The 13745-nt window shown below is 41.6% G+C and overlaps 2 protein-coding genes across 3 annotated transcripts; one reads left to right on the top strand and one right to left on the bottom strand.

Annotated features, from left to right (window-relative positions):
• Window positions 1-707: 707 nt before the first annotated feature.
• LOC135584665 (beta-ureidopropionase-like) lies at window positions 708-4524 on the bottom strand. 2 transcript variants are annotated; one of them, XM_065090795.1, is made up of 7 exons: window positions 4315-4524; window positions 3914-4021; window positions 2530-2718; window positions 1923-2150; window positions 1596-1820; window positions 1133-1512; window positions 708-1002 (listed from the first exon to the last, which is right to left on the bottom strand). In XM_065090795.1, the coding sequence occupies exons 1-6, from the start codon at window positions 4450-4452 to the stop codon at window positions 1150-1152; spliced, it is 1251 nt and encodes a 416-aa protein (XP_064946867.1). In that variant the 5' UTR covers window positions 4453-4524; the 3' UTR covers window positions 708-1002; window positions 1133-1149. The 2 variants fall into 2 exon arrangements, with proteins under 2 accessions (XP_064946867.1, XP_064946865.1); XM_065090793.1 differs by having other exon boundaries at window positions 708-1047; window positions 4315-4523.
• A 5660-nt stretch (window positions 4525-10184) lies between these two features.
• Window positions 10185-13628, top strand: LOC135597607 (beta-fructofuranosidase 1-like). The gene is made up of 7 exons (XM_065090792.1): window positions 10185-10589; window positions 10721-10729; window positions 10814-11685; window positions 12398-12559; window positions 12635-12870; window positions 12951-13038; window positions 13130-13628. Exons 1-7 carry the CDS (start codon window positions 10235-10237, stop codon window positions 13343-13345), a joined length of 1938 nt encoding a protein of 645 aa, XP_064946864.1. The 5' UTR covers window positions 10185-10234; the 3' UTR covers window positions 13346-13628.
• Window positions 13629-13745: the final 117 nt, after the last annotated feature.

Below are 13745 nucleotides of genomic sequence, written 5' to 3'. Positions count from 1 at the left end.
CTAACACAGAGCTATCGTGAAAGGAAAGAGATTCAAATCACCCCACCCATGTTAGTGTGCACAAAAGTTCATGACAGATCGTTCGAGGTTGTCCCCTCTTTGTTGCTTACGCGGATAAAATATCAAGAAGGGGATATTAAAGTAGTTACAAGTTGTCCGGTATGATATAAAAAGTCGGGTTGAGACACTTTTTTTGACATCGATCTTAGTGTGGCTATGCCTCGGGAACTCGATGCCCTCACATCAGAGCTACTTCGAACACTCTTATGCCTTCGCGTTTGAACCTAATCGAGATGACTCTAACATTAACAATGATTTTCCTTAATATTTTAGTGCTAGAAGGAGGGCATGATATCGTAGGAATATCCACCCGACAATCCTCTCAACGAACGATCCAGTGAGAAGGCCCTGCTTCTGATATATATCACTTTTACTCGATAGGAACAACTTTCGTCCTTCCTTCATATGGACTCTCGACATAAACATTAGTGCGATACTGACATCTATTCAATGATCTAGGCCTTTGCCCTTGGAAGTCATAGTCTCAGGAAACAGGTCTCCCGTAGGCAACCGCTAAAGCCACAAGCACAAGCTGTATCACCCAGTTTCGAAAGGCTATTTCCTGTCAAATTCCCAAATCTTTGGTGCTCCAAAGCATATCAATCAGGCGATTGAACATTCAATTTCTACCTCACTTGTCCAATCTCTGAACTGCTAAGCCAATGCAATTTTATTTTTTTCATTATAATGTAGTTCTAAACGTATACTTTGAATAACTTATTTGGATGAACAACACATGCATGTGTAAGATGACTCGTGATTACTCAAGTTAGTCAAAGTCCTCTTGCAAGCACCTTGGTTGGGAGATGAACCACTTACATTGTTTCCGGTTTACACTTTACTAGGCATCATCAAAGAACAATATGAATGCCCTTGCCACCGATCGCTAGCCTCAGTGCCGATGTTTATTTTCCGTGCCACTTGATATCTGCTTTAGCCTTCCTGATCAATGAAACAGCAGGAATAACTGTTCTGAAGCAGCCAAATCTACATAAAAGAAAAAAAAAATCAATTCGTTGCAATAACTGTAAAATTGACAATATATGAAATTTTAGACAATCTGCCAGATTACCATTTCTTTTGTCAAATTTATTTTCTCTTCTGCAACATGGGATCAACGATGACCTGTGGAGTGAAATCAGGCTTTAGGTACTTAGAAAGCATTTCAGCATATAGTTCATATCGTGCAGTCATGCGGAAACCCCATTTGTCTTTTAACTGTCTGCACAGGTTCAGATCCATGTCTGAAACCATTAATCCATCTCTGTAGCGTGAAAGGGATGGGGTGCAAGAAGCATCTGGTGCTGAAAAATGGCTAGAACCATAGAAATGACCAAAATCCGAATGTTCAGGCTTCCCATCACCAGAAGTGAATGCATTAGGAAATATTTCAGTACCAACACGATTAATTGACCCAACAAAATAACTATTTGCGATGGCAGCATTCCGAGCCTGCAACATAATTGTAGTGTGGTTGAATCATGAGAGACATTCAAGACCAAAAAAGCAAGAAAATAATAAATATTCGGAACTACCTCAATAGGCCACATTGGTTCACTGAGTTCCCCAACAGTTGCAGAAGGGTTGAAGACAATCTCAGCTCCATTAAGCCCAAAAGCTAACCAATTTAAGGGATGGTGCCTTCCGTAACAGATGTTTATTGCAATCTTTCCATAAGCTGTTTCAAACACAGGGTGCCCAGTGTTTCCTTCCATATAATACGTGCTCTCGTTAAAATCCCCAACTCTAGGAATGTGATTCTGATTAAAAAAATTAAAAATATGTGATATTTCTATAATAAGAATGCACAAAGGAATATAATTGACAGTATAAACAATGTTAATGGCAGCAAAGAAACCAACCTTTCTATGAATGCCAATGATATTGCCATGGTTTCCAATTACAATAGCAGTGTTCCAAATGGTTTCCCCGTGGTTTACATCCCTTTCAAGAATAGGATTCACGATGACCATATTATATTTCCTCGCAAGTTTTTGGAGAAACTGAGTCGATTCTCCATTAACAGGCTCTGCAAATTCACACCATTTCTTCTCCCTAGTACAGAAAGCAAATGGCATCATCCAAGCCTCCTGCACTTAAAGGACAAGCATTCAAAATGAATGGCAGCGAGAGAAAAACATTATTTGGCATGAACAACAGGAAAAATCAGAAAAAAAGTCAGAGATTTAGTCAAATGAATCACAAACTTAAAGAAAGGATAACATTACAACATGATCAAGAAAAATAAGTAGCCTAGTGTAAACAACGTCCAAACATGGAATCCAAAACAAGAGGAGGACCATAGATTGTTTTTTAGATTAGAGGTTAACTAAAAGAAATTGTTAGCATTACTAAAGGATGTTATGAGAATAACTAGGTACATAACAATATGTGGTCTAATTTTATGAAACAGCCTCTATCTTAAATATGCCAAAGTTAATCCAATCAGTTTCTGCACAAAAAACTTACTTGTAAGCATAATATATTGACATCAGATGCTCCAGCTGCATCAATCATGGGTTTCACCTTTTGCATGAGAGCATTCTTTTGGTCTGCAATGTGTGCAGTAGTTGGAAGAGCGATAGAATTCTGGATGAGGCCAACACGTACAATTTGTGGTTGCCTCAAATACTCTGCATCAGCATGGAAGCAAAAAGCCTGCGAATAACAATGCACAAAAAGAATCAGACCATGAGGCTGCTTACGATGATATACAATACAATTGACAAATTTGATAGTCTAATGTCCAGGGTACTTGCCTGAAGCACTCAAAGAATTAAGAGCCAATAAAATGGGAACCAAACAGACCATTACACCTTATAGCAGACAGCATAACACCAAATGAATAGTTAACATTGCTTAAATTTTCTTGACTATGCCAATCCACTGTCTGTGCATTCTTGACCAAGTAATAACTAGAAATATAATATATTGCACCACTAGTGTGGACTGTGGAGTAAGAATGAAAACTTGGTATATTTTCAATATATGACCCTTGTACGTGCCACAAAACACTCTGTAGCATCAGTTCATAAGTACAAAATGTGTACTTCATGGTTACTGTCAATGCCAGAAATAAGCTTCTTCGTACATTATAACTTCGTTCATCCCTTTGCATATTACCCTCTTGGTTGAATAGCAGAATAGATGCTATACAAAATTTGGCAATTGCAAGTTATCTTGCAATCTGACAACTTAATGCAACCCAAGGAGATCCAGAGGCTTCAAACAAAATCTAAAAGAAGATATCATGTAGTCAAAATTAAAAAAACCAACGAGTCAATGTTGCATGTCCTGAATTCAACAAGCCATAGATATCTAAGGGAAACAACAAGAAGAAAAAGGGGTTACAGGAAACTGTGTTGGGATGGCACTCTTATTAACTATGGTCAAGCTGACAAGCTTATCCCAAATCACAATTAACTTTTTATTGCAGGTGAAGGTTCTAGTCATCATCGGTATCATTCCCATACAACTTCACGAACCAGAAAGATTGACTACATGTGCAGCAGTTGGTTCTTGTTTTATGATTTTGGACTAACCAGATTTTGTAGAAAATTTCCAGAAAAAAGATATGAATTTAAATATTTAATGAAAGTCAAGAAATTAGCAATAAAGATTCTCTCCTACATACTTCAAGTCTTTCTCGAAGCAGAAAGGTTGACTATGTGTGCAGTAGTTCTTTCTTGCTTTATGAGTTTGGACTAACCGGATTTTGCAGAAAATATCCAGAAAAAAGGTATGTATTTAAATATTTAATGAAAGTCAAGAAATTAGTAATAAAGGTTCAGATTTTAGTAACAAAAACCCAAGCAAAAGATAAATTAACTAAGGCCACGGAGAACAATCGTACCTGCAAATCAAAATTATGTGCTTCAGATAGAGTGGTCGCAGCCATGGGCAAAGAAATCCGCTGGAGAGGGCGCCCACAGTTCAGTCCCAGCAGCAAGCGGCTCACTTCCTGTAACGCAATTGCAACAAGTGCATCACATGTTAAAACCGATCAATTCTCTCATGACTTCACCGAAGAAAAAGTAAAGATCATATTCTCTTTTTGATAGACAAACAAGCAGAGCCCAGCAATCATAAGCATCGAGTTCTCCTTTTTCTTTTTCCTTTTTCGCAAACATATAACTTCACGAATCGCTTTAAGAACGGCGAGGGCAGATCCACAGATAACGTGCCTTCCCGTATCGGTGCCGCATCCAAGAATCATCGGCAACTAATCAGTAGGGAGGAGAGGAAGAGCGAAACCTGGAAGATCGGGGGCTTCAGATTCGCCTCGAGGAGGCGATGGAGGGACTCGAAGCCATGGATGGATCCTGCCGCCGAGATCTCTTGCCCCTCCGCCGCCGCCCCTCCGTTCTCCTCTCTTTCCTGGTGGCTTCCCATCGCCGGATGGAAGTCCTCCGTCGGGAAAGCGATCGGCAGTTCGGTACGTTTTCTACAGCCGTCTGCTGGTGGGGCCCGCGTCGTTCGACGCAAAGGCTTCAATTGCGTCAAGGGTAAACGAGCGGGTGACAGTCCGCCACGGGTAAAAGTGCCATCAGATACATAGTAATAATAATTCCTAATGAATAATAAATATGTCCCAAATCAATTCTGTAATTACGTCGATTCATGGGCCTTCATGGGCTTGGATTGGGTATTCGATCTGTGAATTGGATCAAGCTCGAATTGGGTTTTGATGGACGGACACGCAACGAAATCAATCAGGTAAGTGCAACGAATGTCGAGTCAGCACAAGAAGACAAGAAGGTCGAGTCAGCACGAACCCCCCAATCGTCCCCGTCCTCACGAGAAAGCTCATAAGTTCATTGGATAGCGTTTACAATATTTAACAGAGAAAAACCGAAGAAAGATTGCGTTTGGAAGACATGGTGGGCTATTGGAACAGTACATAGCAATTGACCTGTCACAATAATTTGTTGTACTGATGGAGGTTGATGCGAATTATTGATGCAAATAATTGACATGCAAGTACATGTGTTCTGTGGAGAAACGACCCGTAACCACGTTGAATGACACATCATGTTGCGATCTAAGAATTTGGTCACTCTGAGAAACCGAATTATTGGTGCAAAGAATTCGAATCTTCTTATTATATTTCAATTCTGATTACATATTCTAATAATAATCGAAATGGAACCGTCAGAATCACCGAGTGTATGCGACGTTCAATGTCCGTCGGCAGCAAGACTCCTTTGAAACACGGGGGGGCCCAGCAATCTCAATAATTGATGCGGACAAAAAAGCCGACGAGTCGGTTCGAGAAACGACGGGGGTCCCATCGGAGGGAGGACACATGAGATCAGATCACTTCAGCTGGCCACAGGAAATCCAGCGAGGCTTATCCACGCCAGCGTAGACGTGTTCCCCGCTCGCACAAGGTAATCGGTGGCTCCACGGGCCACATCCACCCTTTACACGTCATCGGCGTCGCAGCCTCATTATCATCGATGAGTTCACGCTTCCACAGTTCCGTCGGCTTATCCTGCGTCGGCTTTTCCGATTGGTCGCAGGGTTGTCGGAGAGCTCACATTATTTTGATTTGTTGCCACCCTTTGGATTGACGGTTTGGATTTATCTTCATCATGCCGAGAGTACTGTGATGTCATTGTTGCTTCAATCATTGTATTGCATTATTGAGATGGGAATCATAGTTCGCTCCAATGTTATGCTGACACGCGGAGATACGAATCAGTCAGATACCGTCGGGGCTACTAAGCTTATAACTCAACTCGGTTTCTTCGGTCAGTTCAGAAGACACTGCTATGGTTTGGCATGTCTTTAAGAGACCCGACCACAGTCACATCCGATTGATTAGTGTGTGTGTTTGTTTTTGTTTTTTCGAAAAAAAGCAATTTGATTGAAGGTTAAAACTTGGTTTACAAATTAAGAAAATATGAGAATTAGTATGAGATCAAGAAAAAATATATATAATTTTCTTAAAATCGGAAGGTCGATGAGCCATGTCATTTATGGTTTAGCGAAGAAGCATGGTAGCTATCATAAGCGAAAGATAAAACTCTTTGACCGAGTAGTTATAGTGTTTGGCATTGTTTCTACTTAGTTCAAAAGAATAAAAAACTAGCGACAATAATGTTTCGAAAGCGATTGCGACCTTTATCGAGTCAGACACCTCACAAGATACAAAGTTTCAATTGTAGAATAAAAATGAGAGAGAGAAATAGAGAAATAAATAGTCAAAATTGAGATAACATTAAAAAATAATAATGATCAACTTTTAACTATCAGACCATCTTCCAATCTGACCAAATCTCCTCAGAAGGATTGATTATTTTAACTTTATTATATATATATATATATATATATATATATATATATATATATATGACTTAGGAGGGTTTTACCAATTATATTTTGGATATTCTCACTTTAATTGAAAAACTCGTTCCGATTGCTTACGGTGACCAAAGGGGTGTAAAAATTAATTAATGAGAATTTTAATCTAATTTATTTTGGTTGATCATGCATAGTTGTTTGAAAGAAAAAAAAAGTACAACTTGATGGAAGCCATGTCCTCAACTAGGCATGCAAATGTAGGTGGGCGAAACGAGTAAGGTTAAGAAATCTGAGGCCACAGGATATCAATGGTCATCCTACGTTGGCGTTGTATTTTCGCTAGGTAATATGTCTATATTGTGTCGTTTTCACACAAATGCCATTCACATCAATTTATGTTCAACCTTTTTATTATTTTTTAAAATATAAATATGACATATATATATATATATATATATGTGTGAAAAATAAGATAACTCGATTCCATTTGGTCGATACGTTTACTCCATATGGAGGACACATCAGCTCCGTGTGATTAATCAACAAGCTTTGCTCGATCGACATATTGACTCTAGACGGGGAATATATCAACTTGACATGGTTGACACATTGGAGCCACCTAGTTGATATAATAAAACCATCTAGTTGATCATCTATTGTCACCTCAGCATCGTCACACAGTCTCATGCCATGTAGAGAACGATTATATCATCTTATTATTATAATGGTCCCAATTGTTTGCTTTAACAAAAGATATGCAAGTATATCTCAAGACACTAAGTATTTTAAGTCCGACTTATTCTGACTTATGGATTGACTTAAAGCTTCGGAGAGGTTTTATTGGTAAGATTCGTCTTAATCGATTACGAAAAAAATTAGGTTAAATTTGAATGAGCTTCTAGCGTGTGTGTGTGTGTGAGTTGTCATATCTATGTTGTTGCAGTTGCATGTGAGGTGCGAGTCAGATTGGTGGAGCTTTGCAGGGATAGCATGGTGGCATGGATTCTTCGACTGTCACAAGGACTGGTTGGTGCATGTGGCCATGTGGGAAGCCAAGACGAGTGTTTGGTGCCTCCCTTCCCTTACCTTATCCCTCTCCCTTGTCGTCTCTGCTGCTTGAATGATTCATGTCTCCACGGGAGACAGGCCTCCACCTCAACTGTGCACCTCTCTCTCTCTCTCTCTCTCTCTCTCTCTCTCTCAGCAGATTCAATTCAAAGATGCAGAATACTCGACCGTGGTCTCCACTGATGCTATTGTTGTGAGTCACCAACATTCTTCCTGGTGTTTCATCCTTGATGTCTGGGAAATTGGTGCATTATTGCCCATAGTTTATGGCTTCGTATGTCAGTGCACGTGACATGTGGTGTGCTACTCGATGCTACTAACATCTCATTGGCTTGTGGTATGTGATTACTGGCGTGCATCCGAAGAACTCATTGACAACATCGATCCATATACGTACGCCTTGTGTTTGCCACATCCTTTTCGTCTCTCATTTGAATGAATTAGATAGACACGTCAGGAACAACAATAATAGAGGCTAATGATGTGATTTTTCTTTTGTCACCTAATACATTATGTAACCCCTGACTAGGCTAAGATACTGACATGCATTATACAAGGATGATTATTACTGCCATTGCTCTAAAAAGAGAGAGAGAGAGAGAGAGAGAGAGAGAGAGAGAGAGAGAGAGAGAGAGAGAGAGTTCTTTCTGATTCCTTAATCATCTCAAGTCACGCTCTCCGCTCTCTCCTCCCTGATTGATGAACAGAAGGGATGCCAAATGCATGTGTTGTGCAATAATGGATCGTAAATTAATGATTGCATGGGATGGCCTCGATGCATCGGTATCAAGTTTCACAGGTAGGAACCATGATGATAGGCCAAGGACTTGTCACATGGAATGTCCATGGAGGGGTTTCATGTCGGATATAATTCTGTCCTACAAAGCAGAAACACGAAGTGGGTGTGAGGTTGGTAATGACAAAGATGCTTTTAGCACCGCTTGATGCCATATAACTCCAGCGAAGGAATATAATACATATATATACACACACATATATATAATTTAAATATAATTAGCATTGGGAGAATGTGGAGAAAAACTCTAAATCAATAATATTATTCAAAGACTAATAATAATAAATTATACTAAAAAGTCATCAATGTGATAGAAAAAAATATATATTTTTCTCAGGTATGATTCCTTTTTATATATTTTCTTTCACTAAAAATTCTACAAAATGTCTTTTTAGATATCCTAGAGAGAACTTAAGATCATCCAAACTATTTTTTTTTTATATTTTTAGAATTTTATTCTTTCATATGGGTTCATTTTCATACTAAGATTTTTTGTCTTTATGAGACACTGGCCAAAGAAAGTACTAACAAGTCTTAAAGAAAATTATAATAATAAGATGTAGGGATATTTGTCTCATCATTTAATAAGATAAAAAGGTTTTGGAGTAGGATTGTCTTGAATCTCCATACACAGCAATCTTAGATAGATTGACTCAAACCAAAATAATTTAAAGAAAATTTCAACAAGTAAGAAACCATGTTCTATTATAGGTTACTAATTTGCTTGACTTGGTCTCTGCTCTTATGACTGGTCAAACTTCAAGAGCTTTCTTTGAAGCTTCCATTTCCTGGGTTGGTGTGTTGTTGGCGTAATCTCTTTTTCTTCTTCTTTTAAGCATTTCGTTCTTACAACCTAATATTTAAATCGTTTAAATCAAGGCTATACAATTTATTAGACGTTGACAAAATGCTTTTGTTATCTTCATTGCATTTTTTTTATTTTCTGATATCACTTTCTATTATTTTTTATTTACTTCTAGTTAAAAAAAATGGAGTGATTTATCTGAACAAAAGTCTATTTTTATTTTTTTTTTCTAAAAGGTATTTTTTATTTCGTTTTTATTCGAGTGATGCCCCTATTTCATATAATACTGAAAATACTTATATCAATCTTAATGATATATTTTTTTGTTAGTTTTGGAGATACCTTATGGATACGTTGATCCTGATAGAAGATAAGATTTTCTCAATTATATGAGAAAATCTTTATTCTGAGGAAAATCCTCCATCCTCAATTCTGTTGAGGAAAATCCTTCGTCTTAATCTGTATAAATAGGAGAGGGACATGTTAATGTATTTAAACCTTTTTAATTATTCAATAAGGTTTCTTCAATAAAGCTTCTTTAATAATTATTCTTATTTTTTTATTATTTTCATTAGATCTAAATAGATGAATCATTATAGTGCTTTCACTTGGGTTAATTTTGGTTTTTTTTTAATAGCATTATAATGTGTTTATTGATATGTTGAAAATAATATAAAACTATAAGAAAATACTATAAACAGCATGATATGTCTATTTTATAGTAGACCATTAACAATATTAAATTCTTACGCTTGAAATTGGTTTGGTTGAGACAATGAGTCAATTTATGTCATTTATAATATTTTTAAATAAATTTTATAATATTTTTATTATAATGATAAAAACATTTGTAATATATCCATTTTTAGTTTTTTTTTTATATTATTTGAAATGCGAGGAATTTGTAAAAAAAAAATACACTTTTTGAAAAAGCAAAAAAGAATTTTTTTTTTCAAATAATTCGCCTAAAGAAAAATGTGCTGTTAGTAGCCTTGCTTCACTAATCCTATCCACGTGTTTAGCATGTGCACTTACGACATACAAATCGCAAGTTTTCGCATATCTTTACATTAAATGCAGCACAAGAATAGAAACAATCTCTTGCTATAAATACGCAACCAACCCCCCGGTCTCTTCCCTCGTTCATCTCCCCTGCTTCGTTTCCTCTATTCCCCCTCCCCCCCGCCGCCGCCGCCGCCATGGCTGCCGATTCTTGCGCATATCCCCCTCTTCTCCACCCTGACCATCCCGCCGCGACTCCGACATCAAGGAAGAAATACTTACCGGTGCTCGCGTTTGCCGCCTCGGCGGCGCTGATTCTGTGCGTCGCCGCATTCGCGTCCTACAGCTCGAGTGGCTCTCGCCGGACCGATTTACCTGGAAATGGAGCGTCGGAACCGAGCCGACGAATCTCCAGAGGCCCCGCCGAGGGCGTGTCGGAGAAATCCTCCATGGGGCTCCTCGGCTCCTCGCCGTCCTACCCCTGGACCAACTCCATGCTCCTTTGGCAGCGCACTGCCTTCCATTTCCAACCTCAGAAGAATTGGATGAATGGTCAACATCTCCTCCTACATCTTAATACAGCATAGTCATCATCTTCTTCTTTATCCCGGAATGTTTTCCTGACCTGTGCCTCTTTCTTGCTGGATTGGTTCTCATGGGCTACTCGTTGTGACTGTCAACAGATCCCAATGGTGAGTGAGCAGAGACATATAAGAGCTTTGTGTTTTCTGATCCATTTGAGATTGCTGTTGATTGACCATGGCTTCCTCTGGCAGGGCCGACGTACTACAGGGGATGGTACCACCTGTTCTACCAATACAATCCGGCCTCGGCGGTGTGGGGCAACATTACGTGGGGGCACGCTGTATCGCTCGATCTCGTGCACTGGTTCTATCTTCCCATCGCCATGGTTCCTGACCATTGGTACGACGCCAACGGCGTCTGGACCGGCTCTGCCACCATCCTCCCCGACGGCCGCCTCGCCATGCTCTACACCGGGTCGACCGCCGAGTTGGTGCAGGTGCAGAATCTCGCCTTCCCGGCCGACCAGGATGACCCGCTCCTGCTAACGTGGGTCAAATCCGAGTCAAACCCGGTGCTGGTTCCCCCACCGGGGATCGCCCCAAAGGACTTCCGCGACCCCACCACGGCCTGGTACGTCCCCTCCGAGTCGGCCTGGCGCATAGCCATCGGGTCGAAGAACGACTCGCAGCGCCACGCCGGGATCGCTCTGGTGTACCGGACGTCCGACTTCCTGAGCTACGAGCTCCTCCCCGGCGTGCTCCACTCGGTGGCCGGGACCGGGATGTGGGAGTGCGTGGACTTCTACCCGGTGTCGACCGAGTCAGCGACGGGGCTGGACACGTCGGCGGCGACGGGGCCGGGGATGAAGCACGTGCTGAAGGCGAGCATGGACGACGACAGGCACGACTACTACGCCATCGGCACTTACGAGGCGGCCACCAACGCGTGGGTGCCGGACGACCCCGAGAAGGACGTGGGGATCGGCCTGCGGTACGACTACGGCATGTTCTACGCGTCCAAGACGTTCTACGACCCGGTGAAGCAACGCCGAGTCCTGTGGGGGTGGATCGGGGAGACCGACAGCGAGCGCACCGATCTCCGGAAGGGCTGGGCCTCCCTTCAGGTAATCAATCGAGTCACCTCACCTAATCTTCCATTTACCACAAGAAAAGACAATTCATTTTTAACTCGGAATAAAAGGAAGGAAGAGAAGTCATCAGAAAGATACAGCTACGGAGAACAATTCATGGATCAGTGTTTCGAATGGTGAGATGGACTTCTCATACGTAATCCTATTCACGTGGGCGGACCTTCCCATGTAAAGTCATCTCGTGGCTCTGCCACGCCTGCCTGTGGAGCCAACATGTTGGACCATTCAACATGAGTTTGACTAACTATAACAGCTTAACGTACACCAATAATTGTGCAGAGAAGTTGGGGGAAAAGGGAGGAGATTTAAGTGGCGCGAGAATATAGGCCCATTGTGGCTAAACCAAATCAGATAGAAGTAAGGAAGTTACACGTAGCTAAGATTCTGAATCCTGTATGAGATCTCGCAGACTTGATTGGTTGGATACTCCTCAACAATAGGTAATTATGAGCCCGCTGACTGACCTCCAACTTTCTGAATCACATGAATAATACGATGATTTATAATATATGTCAATGCTGCCGCCACCGACTAGCAGAAGCCTCGTCGACAAACGCGTCGTAGTAACTTTCTTGTTCTAATCTTTGGTGGCTTCTTCTTGTGCTTCCTGGAAGCAACGTGGCCATTCGCAGTCCACGAATCACATTTAGCGTGTAGTGATGACGGTCCCAACATGTGTTTGCAGACCATTCCGAGGACGGTTCTCTTCGACCAGAAGACAGAAAGCAACCTCCTACAGTGGCCGGTGGACGACGTGGAGACGCTGAGGTCGGGCAGCCAAGAGTTCAGCAACATCAGCATCCCCGCCGGCTCCGTCGTTCCCTTGGACGTCGGCACGGCCACGCAGGTAGCTTAAACTCCATCGGTCGTGCTTCGGGTTCCTTATTTCCATTGGATGATTGTAATCTTACGAATGATGCAGGTGGACATCGTGGCCGAGTTCGGGGTCAACAAGTCGGCCTTGGCCGGCGCGGTCGACGCCGCGGTGGGGTACAACTGTAGCACGAGCGGCGGCGCCGCCGGAAGGGGCGTGCTCGGCCCGTTCGGCCTGCTCGTGCTGGCCGACGACGATCTGTCGGAGCAGACTGCTGTTTATTTCTACTTCGTGAGAAGCACTGATGGCAGCATCAGCACTCACTTCTGCCATGACGAGCTCAGGCATGCACGCCACCCTGCTCTTCTTGTTCTCTCGCACTTGAGTCAAACAACAAGCTAAGTTTGCAATCTCGGAAACGCAGGTCATCCGAGGCAGCTGACATCGTCAAGAGGGTGTATGGAAGCTTGGTTCCGGTGCTTGATGGTGAAACCTTATCAGTACGCATACTAGTAAGTAATTTGCTTTGTTGGCACGTAGATATATTAAATGCTGTCTCACGAATCAGCTTAAGCTTATGAATGACTGCTACAATGGTTTCAGGTGGATCACTCTGTCATAGAGAGCTTTGCACAAGGAGGAAGGACATGCATCACATCACGTGTATACCCAACCAGCGCAACCTACGGCGGGGGACGGCTTTTCCTCTTCAACAACGCCACCGGAGTCGATGTCACGGCCAAGTCGCTTAAGATCTGGCAGATGGGTTCCGCGTTCATTCGGCCGTTCTCTGAGCACGACTCAGTTTCACTCCACTGATCTCGAACAGCTTCGTCCAAACTTCAACCAGACAAAGTTGAGTCAAACTCCATCGTCTTCCTGTAGAAAAAGGAATCTGCTTCGATCGCATTCATTCATCAGTTCACCGGAAAAGGTCTATCAAGATGGATTCGATTGTCTACTTGCTTTTGTGTGAAGGCCTTTCCATGTAATTCTTTTGGGAGGATGTCATTTTGATTATTTTCTTCAGAAATACATGCATTAATGTGTGTGTCGAGTCAAAATTCATTCGATTAATGGGAACAACCTCATCATTTTCTTATATATTCTTTTTAATCGAATGGAAGATTACAGTGCCAATTAATTTGAACTTTAGTGCCTTTCAGCTATCCTTTTCTGAGGATCGATGTGAATATTATGTAGGCAGTAGATTTTGTTC

The sequence above is a fragment of the Musa acuminata genome, chromosome BXJ1-11 (genome assembly GCF_036884655.1).
Source record: "Musa acuminata AAA Group cultivar baxijiao chromosome BXJ1-11, Cavendish_Baxijiao_AAA, whole genome shotgun sequence".
NCBI classification, from domain to species: domain Eukaryota; kingdom Viridiplantae; phylum Streptophyta; class Magnoliopsida; order Zingiberales; family Musaceae; genus Musa; species Musa acuminata.
The sequence above is the reverse complement of the archived record's forward strand: the minus strand, read 5'-3'. Positions and strand labels throughout refer to the sequence as shown.